The sequence below is a fragment of the Eleginops maclovinus genome, chromosome 7 (assembly GCF_036324505.1).
Source record: "Eleginops maclovinus isolate JMC-PN-2008 ecotype Puerto Natales chromosome 7, JC_Emac_rtc_rv5, whole genome shotgun sequence".
In the NCBI taxonomy this organism is placed as follows: Eukaryota; Metazoa; Chordata; class Actinopteri; order Perciformes; family Eleginopidae; genus Eleginops; species Eleginops maclovinus.
The window spans coordinates 22,607,283-22,633,776 of NC_086355.1; the positions used below are offsets into that span (position 1 = coordinate 22,607,283).

A 26,494-nucleotide genomic window follows, 5' to 3' on the forward strand; every position below is an offset into this window, starting at 1 on the left:
AGAATACAGAAGAAAACATGGCTTGCTATTTAAACTGTAACTTTATTTTGACTGAAATGTAGATGTTTGAGCACAATATTTTCACAGTGAGTATAAAAATACAAGAATGTAACATATGGAATTTGTTCAATTATTTTTGTTGAAATAGGTGTTTGAATACAATAACTCTATGTACCATGTGTAACTTAAAACCAGTGCAATGTTAACATGACTGTATACTGAACAGAAAGATGAAATATGGCCACATAAAAACAGAATGGCATGTATTACAGCTGTAACGGTGTCACATTCATTCACTTATGTCCCCTGTCATAACTAAACATGATGATCAGCTGCCCAGTTCAGAGTTCATACGTGTAATAGACTATGTCATGAAGTACAACATATTCCTGCTAAAAACAGAGCATTTAACATAATGTGAATAAGTGGTCATTTCTTCTGTATGCAAAACAGCTGCAACCTAAACATTTCATTATTCAACTGACAATCATTTCCAAAAGGTTTTAAATTGATTGATTCAATTAGTTTCATTTAGTTAAAGTAACATTAAAGGGGACGTATCTGCTCATTTTCAAGCTCATATTTGTGTCTCTACTGGGACATGTCTCCATCCTTTAATGTTCAGAAAGCTCTTTATTGTTCTCATACTGTCTGTGCTGCAGCACCTTTTTTCACCCTCTGTCTGAAACCAGAGCCCAGTCTGCTCTGATTGGTTAGCTGGCCGGCTGTTGTGATTTGCAAACTGCTTAGACATGTCCCACCCCTTAGCCTATCACTTGCAATGTGTTGGAGCGATAGCCAATAGAAGCGAACGTTAGTCACTATGATACAGACGTAAACAAAGGATTTCAAAGGAGGCGTTTCAAGGCGGGAGAGAAACCCCCTCTGGAGGCCACTTATAGCCTTTGCAGACCATTTACATGCACTAAATCCTATATAACACACTACAGGAAGCCCCAAAAAGAACAACAGGGCCTCTTTAATAGTGTCACCTGTAGTTTCTTTGTCGCTACAGGTTCAGAGTTAAGAGCTGAAGAGATAAAAAACCCAAATATTTACAGTACCCATCATGTTGACCTTTTTTGGAAACTACTATTTAGCTTAAGCTGTTTTTACAAATGATTCTCACTGCATGTTGAAGGAGAACATTGTAAGTGAAATTCAGACGCTCTCATTATCCGTCTTGATCCTGAGTATAATAAAATGGATGAAATGCTTTGAAAAAAACAGTCATTAATAACTTTAGCTCACAGAGAAGATGAGCTTAATATGTAAAAAAACAAACAATTTAAAAGTATTCCTCATTCTTTGCTTGAAACATGCCACCAGTCCCCAATAAATCCATAACTGCATTCTTCAATAACATGAAAACCGTTTTGAAAGATAAATACTAGGGCTGATTAGTTCATGTAAAATGTGTCATGTGCAATATTAAAATCGCAGGAGGTGCAATATTTGTTAAATATGTGTTAAAATACATCCAGTCTTACAGAGTGTATTCTACAGACTATAAACATCATATTTGTTTGTTGTGGGTACTTATCAAATTAATCATCACATCATGGTCATTTATAAATAGATTTTCTAATGGCAATAAGAAAAAAGAATGATGCAAAATGAGCAATCCCTTCCTTATGGTAATTGCAATATCAGTTAATGTAACTGCAACAAGTGATTTTTTCTAAATCGTACAGCCCAAATATTAATGCCACGGAACAGGATTAGGAAAACATTTTTGAGATCAAAAGTGATTTTTCTTTGGAGTTCTGACTGAATACTCAGAATTACAAGAAAAATAAGAATTCTGACTTTTTAAAAAATATGAACATTTTGTCTTTAATCACCAAAGTTCTGACTTCTTTCTCAGAGCAAAAAAAAGAAAAAAGAAGGACATTCCCTAACTGGCCCTAATCCTATTCTGTTTTACAATGAACTGGGAAAAAGACAGAGGAGGAGTTTAAGTCGGTGGTGAAAGTGAACATTAACCTGCTGAAATGAAAAAGGTGGTCTCTGCAACTGTGGAAGTGTGGTTTAAAGTGAAATAAAATGAGGATATGTTTATATATATTATATATATATATATATATATTTTATGTTTTAGCTCTCCTAATTCCTGCGTTCTCGCATGGGAGCCATGTTTCTCAACTCTATCCCTCTGATCTAAAAACCTGTCATGTCAGTTGGTAAAGTAAGAGGGCTTGTCAGAAAAGAGTGTCCATCCTGTGAGGATGGTAATGATGATTAAATAAAAAAAACAGCAACTAGTGGTATTGAGAGGTAAGTCGCCTGCCTTTCCAGCTGCAGAGGAAGCACAGTGTCATTCACAGGAAACAGAGGAATGCAACGCGCCTCGGACAAGAGTCTGGCTCTTTAACTTTGATTTTTTTCCGTTCAGGACAGTCGTAACTCCCTAGACTTAGTTGGTGGCACCTTGATGCCTGTCCCCCTGTACCCACGGTAATCGGCTCACAGCCTCAGAGTCTGCAGTATCAGTATCATTTACCACTTCATAATGTGTGTCACACTACGAAATGATAGAAAGAAATGAAACAGAGGTACTTCCTGTTGGGAAACCCCAGGACCATCACCGTCGCATATACCCAGAGTACTCTTCCTCCTCCTCCTCCTCCTCCTCCTTCTCTTCATCACCCGAGCAGGAAACAGTTTGTATGGCTACTTCCTGGGTGTCCACAGTTTGTGACTCCCCCTCTGACCCCACTTCTACAGTGTCAAAATGTGATTTACCGCCCCCCTCCTCCCCGAGGCTGCCGAAAGTCAATGTGAAGAAGTTCACTTCCTGGCTGCCCCCCTCTCCCTCCACCTTCGTCCCTGTGGTGGAACAGTGTGTGTCTGTGGGGCTGGCGGGGGCAGGTTGTAGTCCAGCACTGGTACATGTCTCTGCTGGTGGGGAGGGATCCGGCTGAGGGATAGAGTGGACTGATGTTTGCTCTGGCAGTTGTTGTGGGGATAAAGGAGCACACTCTGAGGAAGAAGATGAAGAGGAGGAAGAGAGGGGATTAGTGCCTCCTCGCAGTTGATAACCTCCTCCTCTGCTCCACCCGGGCTTCTCCGTCACACTCTCCTCCTCATCGCTCTCGTCCGAGCTGTGGCTGCTGCTCTTTCTACCTGAAGGGGGCGCTGCAAGTTCAAGATTCAAGAGAGAAGACAAGGACGAGTTGCAGGAGGGGACGGCTAACTCTTCCTCAGTGTGATGGATGGATGTCTGAGACACAGAGAGAGAAGGAAATGAAATGTTTAAACCATCAAGTGGGTTCAACAGCAACTGGACTCCAAAATAAGCTCACAGGAAGTACATTTTCTGTGTCCATACATATTGTTTCAGCATCAACATTGCAATGTGTGCATGAGCAATAGTCACATGGGAGCACGAGCAATGACAAGTAGGCAAATAACCTCTTCATAATACAACTTCTTAGCTTCTTGAAACAAAAGGACAACATTAAGCATGAGAGATGTCTGTGTAGTCAAACTTTTTTTTACTTTCACAGGCATGCTCCGACAACCCCGAATAATTTTTATTCATTAATGTATCAAACATCCACAGCATGAGCGAGGAACAGGAGAGAAACACTGGAAAGGAACATTTGGATGCAAACAGAAACGTCAGTTCAAAGGACATTTTTTTATTTAGTTCAACTAGTATTATGTTCAATAACAAATCAGTCATGTTACAAATAGCTTTAAAATTCTCTGTGTCCCAAAGTAAAAGCTGAAAAATAGAGACCAATGGCCCACACAAATTCACAGAGCCTCACGAGCCTCAGAATGTCTTTGGGCCTGGGCATTGAATTATCATTAGGTCCAAATCATGACATGAGACGTAATCCCCACCGTGTTAGGGTAGCATAGATCAAAGTGACGTGTGGATTGACAATGCAATTTGGACGTTTTTTTCCCCTATACCTCTTACAGTCAATCTAAATTAAGTTTCTTAGTTGAATAATCAAATCTGATTGGTACATTTAAACATTCCAAAGGTATGTTATCTTTGGCTAACAGACCATTGCTAAAGAGGGACTATGTGCAGTCATATCAATCCATATAAAAGGAGTGTGGTCAAATTAACCTTAGCTGTACAAACAAACATTAGTTTTCTCCATAAGAAAACACCATATTAGTTGTTTTATTTGCGAAGAGCACCAAACTGTGGATTCACGATGGTTGATTGATATCAGACACAGCTAATGGTGATAGCCCTCTCTTGTTTTCCAAACACTTTTGGATCAAAGCCAAGTTTTAAATGGACAACTGTCAATCAAATTGGGACAAATTGGGAGTGTTTTTATTTTAGAAAAGAAAAGAGAAAGAGCGCAAGAGAAAGAAAGAAAGAAGACAGAAATCAGCAGAAGAAGACAGGCAGGTAGTACACACTTAAAAGTCTCCTATTAAACTATATTTGAACAATATATTGTAGTGCAAAATCTATACAAAACATGTCTGTGAAGTGTTTTGCTCAAAACACCAAACAGATCACCCATTGAAGCATGTCTCATCTCCCTCTATTTCAGCCATGTTCCTGAAGTGCTGATTCTGTGACTGTGGCCTTAAATCTGAGCTGAGCTGAAGCTGGCCACGCCCCTTTGCAGCGTCATGATCTCTCTGTCTGAAGAGCTAAACGCTGCCGTGATTAAACGCCATATTATGTTCCAAACCACATCCAGCATTATTTCTGAAACACGTTAGAACAGTGACATTATATGTATTGTATATTTAGGGCTGTCAGTCGATTAAAATATTTAATCAGGATAAATCGCACATTTTTTATTTGTTCTAAATGTTCCTTAAAAAGGTTCTTTTTCAAGTTTTTGTGGGTGGACAAATATCATTGCTTTATAATTAATCATAAATTATGTTTATAATAAATAAACAATGTTTAAACAATGTTTATTTATTAGAGAGTTATAATGTTACAATTATTATTAATAACAAGCAATGTAATTATGTTTATTCAAAACAGTCAACATCATTGTTATTGCAACAATCTGCGACACAGTTCTGAATCTTGTTGACAGTGGCGGCTCTCTAAGGCACTTCATATGTGCGGTCGTTTTGACTCTAGCAGAGCCTCATCCTCCAGTGTTTACTGACCTACAGTCTGTTGCCACCATTTAGCTATTATGTTGTCCTCTCGTCTCTGCTGAAAGACTGCTCCGCTTGCCGGGGGCGGTCGTTGCAGCACGTAAATATTCCCTCTGTCTTGTCGGGAAAAAACCCCAGGTCTTTACAACTCAACTTTCCATTCAAAAGTGACTTTTCCTTCTCCATTTGTAGTGTGTTTCTGCTGTGATCCACAACGTTACCATGGTTTCCTGATATTTTTTCCAAATACGGAGTGGGCTGAGAGTCACAGAACACGCGTGCGTTAAAAAAAACGAGTGCCCTTAAAAGGAAGTTGCGTTTGACAGCCCTATTATATATACCAGGGGTTTTCAACTGGTTTTGTCCCAGGGACCACCATTCGGACTAGAAAGCAATCCGCGGCCCACTGATGTGCCTGCGCGTGCGCGTGTGTATTTGGTGTTACATGCATAGCTCAATGCATGAAACATGAAAGAGAGGCCACGCAGATTTTATAATAATAAAAGTAGATTTATTAAATTAAATTAAATTAAAGATTATTTTAAAGAAAGAATAAAGAATAATAAAGTGTTGTGCAATTCAGTATTGGGAAAAGTAACTAAAAATGTCATGCAAAGTCAGTCTAGGTGTGTGACAAAACAACAACGGAGAACAAAAATCCAACAACACCGGAGAACCAAAATCCAACAAATGAAGACCAAGGCAGCCTCAACTGCTGGCTGGTCAGGGCTTTTATAACCCAGCCAGGACAGACCTGTCACCAATCACCTGCTGTAGAGACAGAGAGATTGAGAAAAGCAGAGAGAGATTGAGAAAAGCAGGGAGAGAGAACAGGCTTACCATTAACACAGGGCGGGGCCTAAACCCGCCAGGGTCGTAACAGTGAAAACATGGGAGAATTAGGCCTACCTGTCAGTGTGATATCTGGGCGTGGTGAAGTCCACACAGCCTGTCTATTCGTGGCGAAATGGTAGACAGAGACAGTCTCATGTCATTCTCTGGATCAAGCCTAGCCCTGTACTTATTCTTTAAGTACGCCAGTGTAGAAAAACCACTCTCACACAGGTATGTGGTTGGAAAGGGCAAAAGACACCTCATTGCTTTTGCAGCAAGCTGTGGAAATTCTGTCTGGCAACTTATCCAGAATTTAACAAGGGGCTGTGTGTCGTACATATGCCTCCTGACAGAGTCTGTGGACATCTCAATCAGCTTATCCTCTTCCACAGCCGTCAGACTTGACCCTACTGATGCATCGTCACTGAATGGGAGCAGGATCCACTTGCTGTCACGGCGCCACTCTTCCGAATCAGTGAAGTACTTTGCGAATTGACGCACAAGCTTCCTCAAATGCTCACATATAGTGTCGTTGATGTCAGTGCTGTCAGGGTATTCCTCAACTGAAGGAAACATCGCCAAGTTATTGCTCTCCACTCGTTCGATCCACTTTGACATTTTTTTCACAAATGCGTCGAGCTTCTCGTAGAGCTGCATGACGTTTGCATCTCTCCCTTGCATGGAGCTGTTCAACTTGTTCAGCTCTGCAAAAACATCTGTGAGGTACGCCAGCTTAGTTAACCAGTAACTATCGTTGAAATTGGAAGCCAGATCAGAATGCTTCTCGCACAAGAACTCGTAGATAGCTCCGCGTAGTTCAAACACACGGGCGAGCACAGCGCCGCGAGACAGCCAACGCACCTCTGAATGATAAAGGAGAGAGCTGTGTTCACTTCCCAAGTCATGGCATAGGGATGAAAACAGGCGTGTATTCAATGCGTTTCGTTTTATGAAGTTGACCGTCTTGACAACGACATCAAACACACCACTGAGCTCAACACTGAGATCTTTGGAGGCGAGAGCCTCTCTATGAATCAGGCAGTGTGTCCAAATTACCCCCGGAGCCACCCTCCTTACATGCGCAAACAGTCCAGTCTTGCTGCCACTCATGGCTCGGGCCCCATCGCTGCATAATGCAACGCACCTCTGCCACGAGATATTGTGCTCCGTGAAAAAATCGTCCAGTGCTTTAAATATTTCTACACCGGTAGTTCGCCCGGGCAGTGGTTTGCAAAAAAGAAATTCCTCGCACATAGTGCCACTGTCCTCGTATCGCACAAATGTTAACAGTTGCGCATCATTAGTAACATCTGTCGTCTCGTCGATTTGAAGGGAAAACAGAACTGTCTGAAGTTTTGCCATCAGCTGGTCTTTGACATCATTTGCCATTTCCCCAATTCGTCTTCCGATTGTGTTGTCTGACAACGGAATAGTTTTTAATTTGTTGGCACATTCTTCGCTTACCATAGCTCTGCACATATCTATGGCTGCTGGCAATATAAGCTGCATCGCAATGGTATGGGGCTTCTTACTTTTTGCAACCCTGAGAGCGACCAGATACGATGCTTTCAGTGCGTTTTCATTTATTTTTGCACTCTTCCTCATGGTAGCCTGCTGTCCTTTGAAATCACGCAACATCTGTTGCATGTACTCAACGGGTTTGGCCTTCAAGTGGACGTGATGCGTCTCCATATGCCGCGTAAGTTTCGACGGCTTCATAGCTTCATTACAGAGAATTGTTGAACATACGAAACACAGTGGTACCTCCTCTCCTGCTCTGTCTGTCGTCACTGTGAATCCATATTTAACATATTCCTCATTGTATTTTCTTTTTCGTCTTTTTTGCGAAGTTGACGCTTCGGAAGCCTGTCCTTGCCCTATCGTGGCGGCCTGTCCCTCTGTCGTGGCAGCCTGACCCTCTGTCATGGCAGCCTGTCCCTCTGGCACTTTCCTCACTACAAAACGATCCATTGGTGCTAGATATATAGCTAGACTAGTACATATGTAACAAATGTTTGCTGTACTACAACCTATCTTAAAGACCTCATGACACCTAGAGACTACCTTTTTTTATTTAGTCTAAAATAACTTTTATTTTCGATTTGAAATACATAATTGTGATAAATATGCCCGGTTCTCTGTTATTTTCGAAATTTGTACGCAAGCCACTGAAATCCACAGGCCAGTGTCTTGACAACGTTCCAACATAAAGATGACGTATGCTCCGGAACGCTTTTAGACCTGATTGCACCTGCTGCCACCCTTGACCTTGATCATTTCTAGTCACAGTAAGTCGTACTCGCAGTTTTAGCATCTTTAAAGTTTTGTTCTTAATATTTTTGTTGAGAACATGCCTGAGCGGTGTGTTGCAGCGTATTGTTCAAACACCAGGGAGAACGGTTTTACCCTTCATCGGTTTCCGAAAGACCCTGCTTTGTGTGAACTCTGGACGCAACAAGTTTGTAGGACAAGAGCTGGTCCGAAAGGAACAGTATGGAAGCCAAGCTCGTCGTCTGTACTTTGCTCAGCGCATTTTGAAGAGGAGTGCTACGACTCGATCCCCGCTCTGAAGGAGCAGCTTGGTATTGATGTTCGTCTGAAGAAGGTTTTGCTGCCCAATTCGGTTCCGCGTATATTTCATCGAGGGACAAGCTCGAGGTTAGCCCCGGGGGCGAACGGCGACGTCAAGAGCCGGAGGTCTCATGCTCTGGAGAAAAGGCAGAGATTGGAGGTACGTACCTTCTTATTTTGGACTATATTTTAATAATGGAAGGGAAATGAAATGCAAAGGAATGAGTGTTTGGCACTGTGTAAACAGCTTGCGGTGGTTCTTCATAGTTGAAGTTGGCGCTAGCTCTGAACACTTCAGCTCAGCTGGCTACTAGTGCTAAGTGCTTTAGCTATTCAGCTAAGTTCACCTCAGAGTGTTAGCAAAAAGTCAAGTCTCAAGTGTTTGTTTTAGGTTTGCGGTAGCGTTTTTTTCCCCCTCCAACTCACGCTAAATCTTGTGATTTATTTATTTATGTTTCAGGTACTACAGGAATGCCAGTCTGAGTATGTTGCTGAAGAGGAAAGCGATGACTTTCCTGACGGGGACCCATCTACTGATGTAAGTTTTCGGAAAGCGTTCAGGTCAACTAAGTTACTGACTAAAGATTTTATTTGACTAACTACACACAGCATTACAGTATATCAAGTGCCAGTGCCCCCTCTCTCAGACCTTCACCCTCACCATCTCCAGAGGTGTTAAAAGTAAAAGTACTTTTGTGGTGTAATTACAACAGTAGCACATATAACATAACCGTTACACCATTTACTCCATTGTACCTAACTAGATAGATGGACTGTCATTACTGAAAAACACTAAAAACCTAACAAGGACCCACCACAAACTCAATTCAACCAGTGCAGAATCAGCTGATTGTAAGACAAATACACTGGTCTACTTTTTACTAGGTTACCTGTGTTGGAAGGAAACTCTATTTTTTAGTTTTTTTTTTAACTTTTACACACACACACATATGTATACACACATTTATTTATTTACTTACTTATTTATTCAGGTGAATTCAACAGAAGATCAGCACAGTGACTTTTCCGTTCAAGTGTGTCTGAGGCCACCAACAAGGACGGTGGCTATGCAGTTCAAAGGAAGGGGACGGACTAAAGGTATTTTATCATTTATGTACGTATTTTAGCCAAACAGATGTCCGGGGAAACGGGTCTTTTCAGCATTGCATCTTGTGTAGATAGATACATCACTAATGACAATCCTTTTCTATGTCAAACATCTATTTTCACATCTACACAAGAATGTTGGAAAAACTATCTGTCTTAGGAAAAGACTATTTTACAATCTACAAATTTACTAGTGCGAGCAAGCTTCACAAAAAGTTGTGTGTATTGAATGAAGATTTCCTTCAAGCTGACACTGATTTCTATATACTAAACATTGTTTTTTCCCCAGGTGTGCAGGCTACTACATCAATGGTCACTGTTGGGACTCAGACTGAGGATGACTGCTTTTGCTTTCACAACACCGACAACTCAACCTCTTGTGGCTCTGACTCAGATGACAACATGTCGACAGATGATCCCGACTACAAGCTGCCGTCCTCTGATGATTCAGCTGAAGAGAGTCCTGAACACAATACTCCACCAGTGCCGCCACCTGAGGCGCCAGCAGGTAGCGTTTTTCTTGTGTTCTGGGAATGCCTGGTGACGCTGTTGTCAACATGGTGCAGCTGTGGACTTTGTGGGAGCAGGTCACTGTCCTGGCAGTGTAAAGAAGTAGGAACACAGTTGCAGGTCACCATCCAGTGCGGGGGATGTGGGAACCAAGGACTATGGAACAGTCAACCTTTCTTCGGCAGAACAGCAGCTGGGAATGTGTTGTTGTCCGCTGCCATTCTCTTCAGTGGGGCCACTGTCACCAAGGTGCTGCGTGTCCTATCCAGATTGGGCGTTGCTGTGATGTCGGAAAGATCGTTCTTCAGACATCAGGACCAGGTGCTTTTCAAAGCTGTGAAGCGAGTTTGGGGCGAGCAGCAGTTTGCCATGCTCTGTCTGCTACAGGCAGAAGGGGAACCCATCGTGTGTGGTGGTGACGGGCGTGCCGACACCCCAGGGCATTGCGCTAAGTACGGCACCTACTCAACAATGGAGCTCCGGAAAACAGCTGTTATTGACGTACAACTTGTACAGGTACATTTCAGATGTATTATGCCTCTATGTGAGTCCTGCCCAGTATAGAAAACACACTCTTCTGTCGTAGTAAGGACAATTTTATACTAGTCAATGTTATGCTCATCAAAATCTCCTGCTTTTTATGTTTTAGAGCAATGAGGTTGGAGGGTCCTACCACATGGAGAAAGTGGGACTGCAGCGATCCCTTGAGAAAGTCCAGGGCTTTGTGGATGTCGGAACTCTCGTGACAGACAGACACATAGGCATCAACATGATGATTAGAGAGGACCATCCAGACATCACGCACCAGTTTGACATATGGCATGTAGCCAAGAGTAAGTGCAACATGTTTAAACCTGTTTAATGTAATTTTTAAGAGAGACTTGAAGCACTACCTTGACATTCCTTTTTGAAAGATATGATTTTTTGGGTTTGGACAAATTTTATGTGTGAAATCCTTGTGTGTGTGGAGGACAGGGCCTATTTCAGGCTATTACAGGCTGTTCATGTATCTAAAAAGGGTTTTAGTTATGCCCTTGGAGTCAAGACCTTCAAGCAGTACATTAGATTTCTATTTATTTATTCATCTACACATGTTTACTCAGGTGTCAAGAAGAAGCTGCAGAGCCTTGGACAAACTAGAGGTTGCCAGGACCTCAAACCCTGGGTGGGAAGTATTATAAACCATCTGTACTGGTCCGTGGTCTCGACGCCTCCTGGCAGTGGACAACTTGTGGTGGACAAATGGACATCAGTCATCGATCACATCCACAACAGGCACACCGGGTTCGAGGGACTGTTCTCTTCTTGTGCGCACGGAGTCCTGGAAGGCAGGGAACAGCGTAAACCGTGGCTGAGTTGTCGTTAGTATACTCCTAATGTTTATTTTACAGAGATTGTGATCACAGTATCATGTTGCATCATGTTGCATAATTTACATGTATTTTGTACAATGTTCTTCAGATACGAAGGTGTCTATTGAAGTGGAGAAGATCATCCGGAACAAGAGGCTGTGTGCAGATATACAACGCCTGTCCCCGTCACACCAGACATCCTACCTCGAAGCATTCCATAGCGTGATTACCCACTTTGCGCCAAAGATGTGCCACTTTTCATACAAAGGGATGGAGAGCAGGTAATCAAAGAAATATTCCGTGAAACATTCTTTTAGGACATTATTACATTCTATTACATTACACTTGCCAGACGCTTTTATCCAGAGCGACTTACAATCGAGGACAAAATCACAGCTTGCAACATTTGCAGTGCACAGGAAATGTACATGTCCTGAAGTGGTTTTGTAGGCAAGGGTCAGGGCCTTGTGCCTGGTTTGGGCAGCCACTGTTAGGCAGTGCAACCTGATAAATAGAGGGGTAACATGGGCTCTTTTGGGTTGACTTGTTTATGTTTCGCTGTTAAGAATGGTCATCTTGTTCCTGATTATTCTGTTTGTGTTCTGTTCTTAGAGGGATCCTGGCTGCTTTGCATTTCAACGAGAATGCCAACAGGGAGCAGCGGAGCAGACACGATGGCGAGATGATGTTCAACCTGCGGTATCCAAAGTATAAGAAGGGCGGCTACATTGTGAGGAAAGTCTTACAGGAGCCATCTTTTGGTAAGCATAATAGAAAGTTGATTGCAGATATGATTTGTATTTTGAGATGTACATAGTCGTGTGTCATATCTATGGTTGGATTAATTTGAACCTTGTCCCATATTCCTCTGCAACAGGCTATGCTGAAGAGCTGATGCGGATGGTGGAGGCCATGTGTCGAGGTGAGGACTACAACGGTGATGACTTTGACATCCCAGACCCGTCCCCTGTTACAGAGCCACTCAATGCATCATTCGAAAAGCCGGATAAGAGGGCAGCAGTCAATGCACATATGACCCGCTTTAGCATTACAAATAACACCTAAATGTACACATGAGAACCGGACTGAATGGAATAAACACAAACTTAATTTCATCTTTGCCGTGAGTGCTTTGATTTACTGTGTTGGGAACCTCCTGCTCCATCCTCACCTTGGTGTTCTGAAAAGTGTCATTACAGGGTGTGTAGTATGTCTGTGTTGCTACAGTTTTCCCCCTTATCCATGTGGGCTTGTATTGCATTGTCCCTGAAGTACAGCACATCTTAGACACCGTATGATCAAAAATATCAGCTACCCTTCCATGGTGAAGGTGTAAATTGATTTGCTAGGCCTATTTGTTGTAAGCTGTTGTAAGTTGTAAAAATGAAGACACATTCATGTGAAGCCAGAGGTATCATGTATTGACATTCATTTTCATGTATTTACAAACTCATGTATTTAAACTAAAAAAACAAAATTAACAAGTTAACAGCATACATGTATCATCACGGGCTGTTGGTGTCCTGGAACCCCCTGTAATCAATGGAGGGAAAAGTTCTCCGGATACACCACACCACACAGGAAGGTATGGGGACCCTGACATGTCTTCCCAGGTACTCGTAGCACCATCGCACAAACTGTCTGTATCCAGTGTACCTCTTCCACCTAAAAGTTGAAAGAAAATCAGAAGAAAAACACAGGTGTTTTAGATGTAGGCCTAGGCCTACTGTAACCTACATGACAGTTCGTTTTACGCATACATTTACGTCATTGGTGATATCAAATCATACAATTCCTACTAGTCCATACAAATGATTTTACAATAGGATTGTATACTCACTCGTTTCCCTCTACATCCCCGTATTCTTGCCGATAGTGGAAATGTGCGGTGCGCAGAACATGCAGATTCAGACAAACTGGCTCAAAGCCAGAATGTTCTGTGATGCAGCGGGTGTCTGCTCCCTCCTCCTCTCTCCTCTCGCACACTCTTGACTGTTCGCGGCAGCACACCGACTCCACTACCAGTGGCATTGGCTCACATCTCCCACAAGAACACCTAAAATATAACAGATAAAGGCAAGGGGCTTGAAACAATCTTACAATTGTCACAGAACTTTACAAAGTGTCAATGTCATGGGTTGATTCGCGTGAAAAGCCGACGTAGAACTAGCCTAATCGCGGAAGGATGGCCACTGGTCAGGAGCTAGGTTATAGCATAGGCTACTACTGGGTTATAGCATAGGCTACTGTATGAGTATGACGCAGGGCAAACTAATATAGTAGACCTAATTGGTATTTTCATCGCTCTCAAAAAAAATAACATAACTAAATAAAGATTAAGACTATGACAAGCACCGGGAAACAACAATGGCCCTTTGCGATCTGTAGGCTAGTAATGGTGACTATTTGGCTAATTCTGGGAGGTGAGGAGGCAGACTGCACACACACATGCTCGCTGGTGCAAACGCTGGTTGTGGTGGATATTACAAAGTACAATATCTTACGGAGTGTTCATTGTCAGAAAAGTGAACAAGAAGGAAGTTACCATTCCACGTGCTGTAGTCTGCCAAAATCCATAGGCATCCGACCGTCTGCCACAGCAGCACCACCAACAGCGCCTTCTGCCTCGCCATCCGAACTTTCCGTAGAACCCTGTGGCTCCAACTCATCCAAGTATGGCTCGTATCTATAGGGCATAACGCCCCTCACATTGTCCTCCAGCATTGGGTCGGACTCTGCCACTTCGAAAAATGTGTCAGGATCCGAGGATGAATCGGAGTTGTCAGAATCCATGTTGTTGACAGGTGTCAGGATAGTCGTGAGTGACAGGTGGGATAGTGTCTTGACCAAGGAGCCGTTCCGGAGTGTACGTCATAGGTCATGTGACTGACTAATAGGAAGGTCGGTAGCAGATCGCAAAAATCGCACTTTTAAAAGGCCGTACAAACTCAATTTCTCTATCATAATGATTAAAACCAACTTCAAGTGACTATTTTGTATGTGTACTTTCAATGTGTGTATGTATATTACTTTATTTTCCACGTGTCATGAGGTCTTTAAAATACTCTCGTCGGCTATGCTTATAAATGTGTGTCAACTTTGCTCGCAAGACTGTACGTAATGAATAATAAGTGAGGTTAGCGACGCAACTCATTACCATTAGCGAATCACAGGCTACCATAGACTGGATAGGCGCAAGGCTACATTCTGTCAGCTTGAATTTCCTTTATATTATTTTAAACATATTTTTCACGATATGTAACGGTATTCTGGAAATGTGTTGAAATATCAAAGCGAATTTATATTAAAAAAAAACAATGGTGAACTGATCAACATAGGCTCTTGTCACGGACCACATGCAATGCCGCCGCGGACCACCAGGGGTCCGCGGACCACCGGTTGAAAACCCCTGATATATACAACAACTGTAAGTCCCTCCTGCAGAATACACAGACAAACAGAGGTGCTGCGGAGGGGATTCAGCTCGCGACTGTATATGGAGGACGATAGGTTGGGAAGTGTCAAGTAGGTGGGATGTTGCCAGGAGTTCAATGTAAAGCCAGCCCACATTTCGGTTATGACGTCAAATCTGGATCAGCTCGTTTTTACCCCCGTTTTTAGAGATGTGGAAAAGGAGGAAAAGAGAGAGGGTTGTATTTTCTGACACTTTGTGAATCTCCTTACACACCGGGGACACGTTTGCCGCGTTTCCACCAACCCGGAGCCGATAAAGATCTGGTTTTTCGTGTTTCCACTGCAGCAGCGCCGGCTTTAAGCATCAAACCAGATCTTTCTGGACCCACTTGGCTGCTCGGCAAGATCCAACAACCAAATACGTCACGCTTACTTCGGAGGGGGGAGATCAACCTGAACAATTATAGTTTATGGCGAGTACAGCGAGTACAAGTTGTAACAAGCAGTATCGCTGAGCAAAGTAACTACAACGCGACCACACACTTATAAAACACACATTTTATAAAGTCAGGCAACACTAACCAGGCTTAGTGTGATGCTGTTTATGTTTACCGTACTTTAATCACCATCTGTTCACTGTTATTGATTATTGGAAAGAGCAGGCAGATGTTCTCCTGTTGTTTTGTATTATTGCAGCTATCGGAAGGAATCAATAGATGGGCTACACAGGCTGCCATCAGAAGTAAAACCATAACGAAAACTACGCCGGTACAATGTGCCTGTAGAAAACGGCTTATGCCACATTAGGATAGCAAAGTAGTGAAGATAGTCAGAGTAGCCTCGCTTGCTATGCTAACATTACCTGTCTAAAGCCAGAGACACTTTCATAACAGCGTTGTGATGCCAAACAGCGTCAATTCAGACTGAAACACATTCACTTATGGGGTGGGGGTATGCATCAGCTGATTGTGTGACAGTCAGACAGTGAATATTAATCAGTCATAAGAGGGCACATAAACGGTTACGTGATGACGCAATGACGCAGCTCCACTTGGGCTCCACTTGGCCTCTGAGCGATGGAAACACAAGGGGTGCTACAGGCTAGAACCAGAAAAGCAAAAGATCGGATCTTGAACTGGATCCGGTTTGGTGCATGGGGCAATATTTATGTATAAAAGACATCAAAAGTGCATTTAGTATAACAGGGGACCTTAAAGGGACTAGCAAAAGACGACAGACAAGTAATCAACACTTAAGGGAACAGCAGAAGTAGACAGACAGGAAGTAAACACTAAAGGGAACATGGCATAGGCTCTAGCAGTCTCTAAAGACTGGTCGATGGAAAAGACAACTTGACAAATTAATTGTAATGTACCAATCCTTTGAGTACTAACTTATAATTTCAGTTAAATTCAGATGTACATTTTCCTTAAATTCTGTACTACTTATTTGCAATCAAGCAGGGTGTTTCCCGTCAGTGTGAAAGTTGCTGAATCATATTAAAGTGCCAGGAATTGCTGTGTGCTGGACAATAAACTGTTGGTGAGCCTCCACACTTGGCATTTCATTTATCACCACATAGGGTGAGGGGAAACCCCCTCCATATCTGCATGTGTCTCTTTGGATTTAGCTAATTAATAATGGAACATGAAACTGCAACTAATTGAACACAAAACGCGTGTTTGAATCCCCCTAGCATGACAGACAGCGCAAATAATGAAGGTTAACTGTAACCCACGCCAACACACAACGCTTCTTACATCCCAGCATGCCGTTAGTATATAAATCCAACGACTGATATGAATTGCTGGTTTCAAAAAGCTACCAACCGAATAATGATCTCACTTCGGATAATGTAAAATGCCTAACCCTAACCCTTCACCCCCCTCTTTTTCCAGGTTCACAACTCACTCGTAACAAAGTTCTAAGTCAAACTATTGAATGGATGCCAATAAATAAATAAATATCAAATTCGAAATCGTACAATAAATAGGATCTCACTGGTTATGCTACAATATCTTAGTGAATAAAAGGGAATTACGTGCTGTCTATTGAAGTCTCTGAATATGTACTTAAGTATGTGTCTAGATAAACTGAGGGATTACTTGTTTTAACATTAATAATAACATTTTCAATACATTTTTGATACCAGAAGTCCAATTTTCAAACTGTAGACATTTTGTTACACTCAAGCTACAGTGTCAATAAAACACACGAACAGTGCTTAAATGTTGAGCTTTTCACTTTTCACTCAATTTTTCATGTTGACCCACATTTACCAAACCTTGCAAAGCATGTTGGCCATCTGATGTGCAGCTCTGTCGGAGGACTCACAGGCACAGCTTCCATCCTGCTGCACAACAGCCAGGTCTCTGCAGCTGCCTGCCTTCTCTTCTGTCACCGCACGTATCACCCACCCACAGCATCACCCACAGCCACTAAAGTAGCATTCACAGAGTGTGCTTTGCTTGAGTGTGTTTCCGCCAGCAGCAATTTCCTGTTACTTTACTCAGAAACAGTCAAACCGCAAATAAAACAACACATTTTTTGTAAGCTAAAAGGAAGTTTCCTCCTAATATAAGGCCATGTTGAATGCTTAATTTAAGACTGAATAAAAGTCTGATCTGTCACTTTATAAACCAATCATCCACTTTCTGAACTCAAACCCATGCCACAAATACAATGTTCTGTACACACAAACAGGGTTCTCAGACAATGAATGATAAAATGTGATATAATATGACCTGCTATTTCAACCCAGAAACAATTTAGGTTGTACATACTGTTGGGCAGAAGAGATAATCAGCTTTTGCAATGATATTCTAACTGATTTTGACATCCAAATATTGAGCAAATATTTCATACAATACCCTTCAAAAGGGAGGCACTGCACACCTGAATTGGGCAATAATAGTTTAATATTCTGAAAATCAAGACCTTTTTTTAGATTGAACTAAAAAATAATCTGTCCCAGACCCTGCAGTGCCACTATCAGTCAGTCAGTCAGTCATTATTTCAGGGAGGGATAGAGAGGGAGGGGTATCGGCGCTTATCAGGGTGAGAGGATACATGACCGCTGAAGTTGTCCTTCTCCTTTTATAAGCTTAAAAAAAAATGTATCATCTGAATATTGCAATAAGAGTCACATTTTGTCCCTGACTTTTGGGCTTGTTAACAAAACGTTTATCAGACAGCTGAGGGACAGAGTTATCAATATGTCTCATCCATCAAATATCTGACCATTAATTATATAACTACATTCCTCATAGCAGTTTTAGGTCCAACAATAATCTTTGACTTATTACTAATTTACCTAAAAAAAGGTTTTTCCAGTGTCCCTTGGACAGCATGATGAAAGCAGAAACCAAAACTTTAAACCTACTACCTGATCAAGAAGTAATTTGTGAATCATTTTGGAATATAAATGACTATTTGCCACTTTCCAAAAAAGAGAAAAATAAAAACATTTAACCAACAAATGTAATGTGCCTTTCAGCTAAGAGGGGGCAGCCGGGTACTTTCCAGGAACTGTGACCATTAATTCTCCAACACCAGAAAAACTAAAGTGATTGTTTTACTCACCAGGACGGGTGGCAGGGGCCTCCGGGACAGACAGATGGAACCAGTGTAGATCAGCAGGGCCAAAACCACCAGAACACACATCACCAAAAAACACAAGGAGGCAGAGATCCAGGGGTCTACAAAGGACAGGGGTCATAGGATTACTCACACATACGCCCACATCTTTCATCTCCATCATAAGAGAACATATTCTGCTCATTGTCAGGTTGTTATTGTATTTTGTGTCTCTACTGGGACATGTCTCCATGCTTTAATGTTCAGAAAGCTCTTTATTTTTCTCATACTGCCTGTGCTGCACCACCTTTTTTCACCCTCTGTCTGAAACCAGAGCCAATTTGCTCTGATTGATTAGCTGGCCGGCTCTGTTGTGATTGGCAAACTGCTTAGACATGTCCCACTCCTTAGCCTATCACTTGCAACACAGGAATTTTAGCCTTTGCACACCATTTACATACACTAAAACCATAGAACACACTACAGGAGAGAGAAACCCAACAAACAAACAAGCATTTACTTTGAGATGAGGGAACTGGAAGTGGTAAACTGCTAGGTTGTTTCCAGGTTTTAGGACTCACTACTGCAACACTATAGACAGAGAGACCTTTCCTAACAACTCTTCATCAATGTTGACGCCGTGGGGTCAGAGAAAGATATGAAGCAGCAGTCATTAGGAAAAGACAGCATCTGCTCACAGAATCCCACTGCGTAACAATAACATTTTGTGGCACCCAAACACAGGGACCTGTACCTGGAGTGGAGTGGGCGGGGGTGGAAGCACACACAGGCTGGCTGTAGTTGGACTCCCTCGGCACCTTACGATCAAAAATACGGATTGACACACAGTACTGTCTGCCAGAGGCCAGGTCCTTCAGAATCACTCGTCCCAGAGACTGGGTGTCCACAAAGAACTGCACACACAAAGATGGCACTTTAGTAAAGACCAACCCAGCAATTAAGGTACAGTTTTTGTGTATGCCTCAAAGTAGGGTGGGTGATATGAGGAATATCAAACATCACAATATTTGTAGCCCTTTTCCTTGATATGGTAAAGATTTAGAGGGATTGTCTATTAATTCTTTCTCATAATTAGACCAGCTGAAACTGTCCGATAAATTTGGGAAATATACACCACTCTGCTTTAATGCAGCCTTTAAAACCAGGAAAGACACCACTTACAGAGCCAAAGAGACGATATCTGGTGTCATATAGCAATATTAATATAGTATTGATATATTGCCCAAGCCTACATCGGAGCTGAACTGACTGCTGACTTGAGATGTTACAAAAACATTTATTCAAAAACGTTGGAATCATAGCATCAGTAGTTTGCCTGTCCATGAATGAATGAGCTGAATATGGATGTGTTGATCATGCAAGACCTTTAAGTGTTGTTTTAGTTTCACAATCACAGTGGAGGTATTTGTGAAAAACAAAGTATTCTTCAAGGGTTCAAGGTAACATGGGATATACAATTGGTCGTCTTTGGGGTGAAGACGTCATTTTACTCCAATTCTATACCTCTTAATTTTAATCTATCAACAGGTTTTTTTATTGTCACACTGCCAGTGAATGCAAAAGGCATTTCGTCTGAAAAATAGTGAACAGGCTAGAGTAAAAGCATCCAGTTTTTTTATTTTCTTAGGTTAAATTCAAAAGTACACTACCTGTTTTTTTCACTACCTGGAGGGATAAAGATTTAAGACAAATTTGAAGTGGTCTCTTAATTTTTTCCGGAGCTGTATGTCCTCAGAGGACCTTTGTAAATTCAAGCATTAGCTTTCAAAACATTACACAGTAGCATTAAAATGCTTATCTTTTCTTGTTCCTACCCTGTACATTTCACCCAGCACCAATTATTGCTGCAGCCCCTCTGTCTGAAACAATAGCCCTGTGTGCTCTGATTGGTTAGCTGGCCAGCTTGGTGGTGATTTGTCTGTAAAGCCCCGTAGATGACCCTTGTAGATGAGTCCATGTGCAGTACCTGTGCTTTGTCTGCATTGTTGCTCGTGACCCTGAGTGTGTAATACAGAGAATCATAGGAGGCCCTCAGGTGCTCCACGGTGGGCCGGTGGTCCACACACAGATCTTTGCCACATGGTGTCACAGTCAGCAGGGGCAGGTCCAGGGCAGCTGTAGAACACAGACACAGAAAAAAAAGGGGAAGATTGCCACTATAAATACTTCCATATATTTGTTAAAGGGCAATTTCCGCGACACATCAACAGAGCAGCAGTTAGTAAATAAGTGCAGGGGGTAGAGCTTGTTTTGCATCTCATTTTCACTGATATAACTTGCAATAAATTAGATATTCAGAGCTCTCAGTGTTATATGAGGAGCATTATTTAGTAAAACACAGTTCCATACTCTCAGCAAGGATTCATGTTGCTAGTTTATGTTGTAAGCAGGCAATGTCCAACATTCTGTAGTCAAAGTATTCCAAAATGAAATGGTTCCTTCAGTGTGTGCTTAACTAACTCCAGCAGAAGCAGGCCTGCAACAGTACGCTAACTAAAGGAGCTAACTGAGCTAACAGAACATTGTTCAGGGGATACACACACACATTTTAACCTGAAAATGGAAAAGAACACAAGTTAAGATGTAGTTTTATCCCCACCTGACATCCTGAGATTGTATGCTGTTTCTTTATTTATTTGTTATTGTTATATTTTTGATGAAGAAAGGAAAGGCTTCTGCTTCAACTGATAAGAAACAGAAGATCAAATGGAGAAAATATGATAGGGTGGCGCCATGGCGGTAAGAGAGGAAGAGGCATATCTAGACACCATCTCCATTATTAGTCCTTTAATTCAACATCTAAATTCAGAGCGTCGCAACATACTTTCTTTAATGGGTTGAAATGCAGGCTGTGTGACAACGGCGAGTGCCTCTGGTTTTGAGTCCAGCAGTGCTGAGAGTTTGGTGTAGTACACCTGCTTTCGGTCGAAGAAGGCCTCTGTCAGGTTGCAAACCAGTGGGTACTGGACATGCTCGCAGCCAGGCACTAGCACCCAGCCAGTCCCCCTGCAGGAGCAGAGGAGGGAGAGGAGCAGACATTAGGGACCAAAAGAGACGACTTGTTTCAACTAAACATAGACAATAGGGAGGTTTTGGTGATGCTTACTCACTGCGAAAGTCCTTGTCAACATATGAAGGTCTAACCATATTTTCTTAAGATAATCTTTGAGTCTTTCATACAATAAAATGTGTACGTAGCACAATTGGTGCGACCTTCCAGCTTTCTCAAATCTCAATAGAGTATCCAAAGAACAGACAATATGAAATGGAAATATGAATTAAAACTCTTTCTAATAGATTAATCTACTAACCAAACAGAAACATATGGCTATAGCTTACTATATAAAGTGTATGATATGAAACAGAACTGTGAACATTTCAGTAGTAAAACAATTATTGGAATATGGTCGTACTTTCTTTTGTATTTCCATATTTTACTCATTACTCTCCCTTTAAACTGTATTTTTGTCCTACTGTCTTATAGTATGAATCGGAATGATTGCTTTTTAGTATGATCAGTATGACAGATGAAAAGATCGCCACTGGCCTTTCAAATAAAGAAACAATCGTCAGTGACACCCAACTTTACCTCTCCACAAAATGTATTTCTGCCACCACACACTCCCAACTCACCAATTGCCTCACTGACATCGAAACACGGATGAAAAACAACTTTCTGAAACTAAACTGCGACAAATCTGAAATAATCATTATTGGCCCAAACTCACTAACCCGCTCCTCCTAGGACTTCTATCTGAACATTGACAACCTCTCAACTCACGTCCTTAACCTTGGTATCATCTTTGACCCTGCTTTCACTTTCCTCCTCCACGTTAACCAGGTCACAAAAACCGCCTTCTTCCACCTCAAAAACATTGCCCGCATCAGACCCTCCCTCTCATCCACCGTTGCTGAAAACCTCCTCCATTCCTTCATTACATCCCGACTTGATTACTGCAACAGCATTCTATTTGGTTCACCTGCATGCATCCTAAATAAACTGCAATACTTCCAAAACTCTGCTGCCCACACGCTCACCTCCACCCGATGCTCCGATCACGTCACTCCTATCCTCCATGACCTCCACTGGCTCCCCATCACACACCGGATTGACTTCAAAATATTACTTCTCACTTACAAAGCCCTCAACAACCTTGCCCCCCCCTTCCTCAGTGACCTAATCCAACAACACACCTATACCTTTCCCCTCAGGTCTGCTGAAGCTAATCTACTGCAGCCCATCAGGACAAATGAAATGGCCTTCGCTGCAGCCTCCCCCTCCCTCTGAAACTCCCTTCCCAGTCACATCCGAAAGGCCAACACTCTGGAATCCTTCAAAAGATCTCTCAAAACTCACTTATTCATACTCCATTTTACTCTGCCCTTAGGACTGTTGTTTCTGTTATGATTTAATGTAAAGCGTCTTTGAGCATTAGGAAAAGCACTATATAAAGAAATGCAGCATGTGTATAGCTCCTTACGCGTACTGCAATTTTTGAGGTGCCGGAGCAGCGTTCCGGTGCTCTCTGGCAGCACTGCAGCCCTGGTAAACATCTATTTTAGCTTGCTCGGAACACTAGATATATTATGACTTTAAACTGAACCTTACACGTCTCTTCACAAACATCTTTGCGTGTGTGTCTTTGAACAAACTTTGACCAACATCTGTAATGCTTTTCTGTTTTAACACAAACAGAAAGCATCAATAAGGGTGCAACCGACTGATTCTATAGAGATCACAGTTAGTTTAAACACAATATAATATGCCAAACACTGATGAAACCCACGTTTGGGTGATTATAGTGACATGGTAGTAGACTCCTGTGGGTGTCCCTGGTCCAGGCTCCCATCTCAACACATGTTCGAAATGGCTTGAGGTCAGGGTTATGTTGACGGGCGGGGGGAATTTAATCATAGCTGTAATACAAACAAACAGGGCATTAAATGTTTAATACATACAGTACAGCACATTCATATTGAAAATGCACCTCAAATATACATTCTAAATCATAACAATGCAGAAACATTCACCCATGCTTTTATTAACTCCAAGCTGGATTATTGCAATTCCCATTTATCAGGCTGTCCAAACTCATCATTTAATCAGTTAATACAAAATGCTGCAGCACAGGTTTTAACAGGAACAAAGAAAATGGACCACATCACTCCTGTTTTAGCAGCTTTGCACTGGCTCCAAGTTAAGTCCACGACTGATTTCAAAATGCCTTTACTTACATACAAAGCGCTCAATGGCCAGGCACTATCCTACCTACAGGATCTTTTAATCCACTATTGTCCCTCGAGTCTAGGGCATTAAGATCCAAGAGTGCAGCTCTGTTGGTGGTTCCCAGATTTCACAAAATAAGATCAGGTGCTAGAGCTTTCGGCTACCAAGCTTCGTTCCTCTGGAGAGAGACCAGACAGTGTGCACGCATTTAAGAGTAGGCTGAAGACTTTCCTCTTTGGTGCAGCGTACAGTTAGGACTGGTTTTCAACTCCTTTTTAAACATACTCATGGACCCTTCATTTTATGGAATTTTAAGTATTGTATTCTAACTGTATCTGTGTCATTATATTATGTAACCATTCATTGGTATTTTCATTCTTATCTTGTCATTTCCCTATATTGTTTCATATTGTCATTCGTGTTTGCTGATTTGTGAAGCCCTCTGAGAGAAATGTGATTTGTGATATTGGGCTATATAAATACATTTGAATTGAACTGAACTAATTGTTGGCATTGAAAAGAACAAGTTATTTGATTTGTTAACAACAGTATTTACTCGTTCTGTGTCCAGAGATTTGACAGTATTAAAGGGGAACTCCACAATCGTATCAAAGTCTGTTTACAGCTTTTGAGAAGCACTACTATGTGTGAAAAAGCTGTATAAAGCTCCAAAGCTACGTTAAATATGAAAACCTGACACACTGAAATCCCCAATACAACTCTTGTTGGTCTAGTTGCATTGTGGGTAATATCTGTGCCAAGTTTAAAAAATAGAAAAAGAATCAATAAAAAAAAAAAGATCCGGCCCAGCAAACATCTCACAAAAATGTCAGAAACTTAACAAAACTATATGCATGTCCTCACCGGCCAGCACGTGAGGCAGCAGCGCGAGCATCCACAGGAGAGCGGTCATACTGCCCCCACATCAGCCCCCCACACTGCCACACCTCTGCTGCGTTCACTGTCATATTAATTATTTCTGTAATCACAGAAAATGCAGTTACAACAGCTCAGCCTTTTAGTCAACTGTATCATATCTTGTTGTTAATACAATTATTATAACTCGCTTAGGACAAAATTGTCTGAGAAATGAATGTAATGTGATGAATATCAAGTGTGAAGCAAACTATCTGTTATTTCCCACTGACACCACGCGCAGTTAACGTTAGACTTAATGTAAATAACCCTAGTCACAATTGAATGTTACATTTCCACATTAAATCAGGGTACTGTTAAACCAGTGTACTTTCACATCGAAACAATGTCACATGTGAGTTCAAACATACTTTCACTTTGCCTGCGTACCAGCTTGTTAGCTTATACACAGTCTAACGTAACTTTGATGACAAATGAATGCATTCTAAACACATTTAACTCTATTTTGTTTAATGTAACTCAGTTGGTCTTATTCGTGGTTTTTTTCAAGACAGCCACTCGCCAGAAATGTATCTATCGTTAGCTTACTTTAGCTAACATGAGTTAGTCCATGAGGACTAACATTGACTGTGTCAGCATGTAGCGAACTGAAGCTTTTAGAAGAGTAGTAAGGTCCCAGCTACAAACAGTTGTCAACATTCAACAGTTAAATATTACAGTTACCTGTCCTGAGAACTTGTTTCTCCAGCTTTGACAGACAGCGGCGTGGACGTAAGAAACACACGGATACACACTAGTGGTGCTGCCTTCAGGGACCCTAGTTAAGTTTGCACACTGACAGGATACCTTCAAATTTGTCACACAAAAACAATAATATAATAAAGCGTTTCCAGCAATAGGATCCTTTAATTGGAAAAACGACTTCAAGCATCAGGAATGTTTTTTGTTATTTCAGTACAAAAGTTGACATTTTCAATTGGACAGCGATAACATACATCGTACAAAGAGGAATAATAAATACAAAAGAAAAACAGCATTCATTTCCACGCTATCTGGTGGTGATGAGACTACATTTTATCTCGTGTTATTTTACCCCAATTTCTTATAAAACACACAATAAAAAATGCTTTCAACTTTACGTTGGCTCTAGAGATGATTTAATTTGTCCGTCGGTATGTGAACGTAGCATCTGACGAGGTTGCTGATAGGAAATCACGTGACCTAGAAGAAGAAAAGTCATAAAACTGCTGTTTGTATACCTTTTTCAACTTTGTTGTTTTTAAAGCATGGTGTCAAGAATTGTGATAGAATGACATGTCAGTGGTCTGCAACATTAAGCTATAAACACCACCATCCCCTCAATAATCCCATTTAACTTCCCATTATTTTGTTGCTGGTGTCTTTCCAACTGCCTGATAAATCCTTCATTAGGCTTTGTTCCAATCCAATAGAGCTCCTGCGGTCACGTGACTTTTGGTTGGGAGCCACCATTTTGGCAGTCAACATGACCACCGGTGCCAGTGTTTTCTTACCGAGCGAGTATACTTCTCATTTTAATTCAAGTGAAATTCGGCTTTATAGTACAAAATTAGAGAGATTAAATATAAGCGACCCATATAATTCACCCGGTGTGCTTTTCAAGAGCATAACCTCCTGCTCTGAAGACGATGTACCCGACTTGCGCTACGCAGACATCCACAGCTATCTTTGTAAGCTTTCCATCAGTGTACTCAGGAGACTCCCTCAGAGCGTACAAAAGCTTGGAGGCTTACAAATGGTGTCAGTCCGGCTTCGTAAACAACATTCAACTGTGGAGTCTTACATCCAAAAACTTCGGCATCATCACTGCAAGGGTAAGTATTAAATTATTCCAGTTTGATAGGCAGTGTCACGTTAGCAGATATCT

General features: G+C 41.7%; 4 protein-coding genes across 4 annotated transcripts; 1 reads left to right on the forward strand and 3 right to left on the reverse strand.

The window, feature by feature from the left end:
- Window positions 1-22: 22 nt before the first annotated feature.
- LOC134867747 (interferon alpha/beta receptor 2-like) lies at window positions 23-25,431 on the reverse strand. The gene is made up of 8 exons (XM_063888543.1): window positions 25,312-25,431; window positions 24,577-24,691; window positions 23,273-23,402; window positions 21,310-21,491; window positions 20,452-20,600; window positions 19,219-19,378; window positions 18,471-18,586; window positions 23-3,223 (listed from the first exon to the last, which is right to left on the reverse strand). Exons 2-8 carry the CDS (start codon window positions 24,623-24,625, stop codon window positions 2,585-2,587), a joined length of 1,425 nt encoding a protein of 474 aa, XP_063744613.1. The 5' UTR covers window positions 24,626-24,691; window positions 25,312-25,431; the 3' UTR covers window positions 23-2,584.
- Window positions 5,041-7,970, reverse strand: LOC134867745 (SCAN domain-containing protein 3-like). The gene is made up of 2 exons (XM_063888538.1): window positions 6,010-7,970; window positions 5,041-5,871 (listed from the first exon to the last, which is right to left on the reverse strand). The coding sequence occupies exon 1, from the start codon at window positions 7,903-7,905 to the stop codon at window positions 6,013-6,015; it is 1,893 nt and encodes a 630-aa protein (XP_063744608.1). The 5' UTR covers window positions 7,906-7,970; the 3' UTR covers window positions 5,041-5,871; window positions 6,010-6,012.
- Window positions 7,970-12,589, forward strand: LOC134867744 (uncharacterized). Its single transcript, XM_063888537.1, has 9 exons — window positions 7,970-8,665; window positions 8,966-9,043; window positions 9,498-9,603; window positions 9,902-10,638; window positions 10,772-10,955; window positions 11,226-11,483; window positions 11,584-11,755; window positions 12,087-12,235; window positions 12,352-12,589. Exons 1-9 carry the CDS (start codon window positions 8,285-8,287, stop codon window positions 12,537-12,539), a joined length of 2,253 nt encoding a protein of 750 aa, XP_063744607.1. The 5' UTR covers window positions 7,970-8,284; the 3' UTR covers window positions 12,540-12,589.
- On the reverse strand, window positions 12,351-16,631 carry LOC134867751 (uncharacterized). The gene is made up of 3 exons (XM_063888552.1): window positions 14,020-16,631; window positions 13,315-13,530; window positions 12,351-13,139 (listed from the first exon to the last, which is right to left on the reverse strand). The coding sequence occupies exons 1-3, from the start codon at window positions 14,265-14,267 to the stop codon at window positions 12,980-12,982; spliced, it is 624 nt and encodes a 207-aa protein (XP_063744622.1). The 5' UTR covers window positions 14,268-16,631; the 3' UTR covers window positions 12,351-12,979.
- Window positions 25,432-26,494: the final 1,063 nt, after the last annotated feature.

Excerpts from the sequence above, each read along its gene's own strand:
- LOC134867747 (XM_063888543.1), bottom strand. The coding sequence starts at position 24,625 with ATGACCGCTCTCCTGTGGATGCTCGCGCTGCTGCCTCACGTGCTGGCC. Across the intron at positions 21,492-23,272 it reads GTCACTATAATCACCCAAAC|GGGGACTGGCTGGGTGCTAG; the intron begins GTGGGTTTCATC and ends CTGCTCCTGCAG. Across the intron at positions 20,601-21,309 it reads ATTTCAACCCATTAAAGAAA|CTGCCCTGGACCTGCCCCTG; the intron begins GTATGTTGCGAC and ends TGTGTTCTACAG.
- LOC134867751 (XM_063888552.1), bottom strand. The coding sequence starts at position 14,267 with ATGGATTCTGACAACTCCGATTCATCCTCGGATCCTGACACATTTTTC. Across the intron at positions 13,531-14,019 it reads AGACTACAGCACGTGGAATG|GTGTTCTTGTGGGAGATGTG; the intron begins GTAACTTCCTTC and ends GTTATATTTTAG. Across the intron at positions 13,140-13,314 it reads GGGGATGTAGAGGGAAACGA|GTGGAAGAGGTACACTGGAT; the intron begins GTGAGTATACAA and ends TTCAACTTTTAG.
- LOC134867744 (XM_063888537.1), top strand. The coding sequence starts at position 8,285 with ATGCCTGAGCGGTGTGTTGCAGCGTATTGTTCAAACACCAGGGAGAAC. Across the intron at positions 10,956-11,225 it reads CATATGGCATGTAGCCAAGA|GTGTCAAGAAGAAGCTGCAG; the intron begins GTAAGTGCAACA and ends ATGTTTACTCAG. Across the intron at positions 11,484-11,583 it reads TAAACCGTGGCTGAGTTGTC|ATACGAAGGTGTCTATTGAA; the intron begins GTTAGTATACTC and ends AATGTTCTTCAG.
- LOC134867745 (XM_063888538.1), bottom strand. The coding sequence starts at position 7,905 with ATGGATCGTTTTGTAGTGAGGAAAGTGCCAGAGGGACAGGCTGCCATG.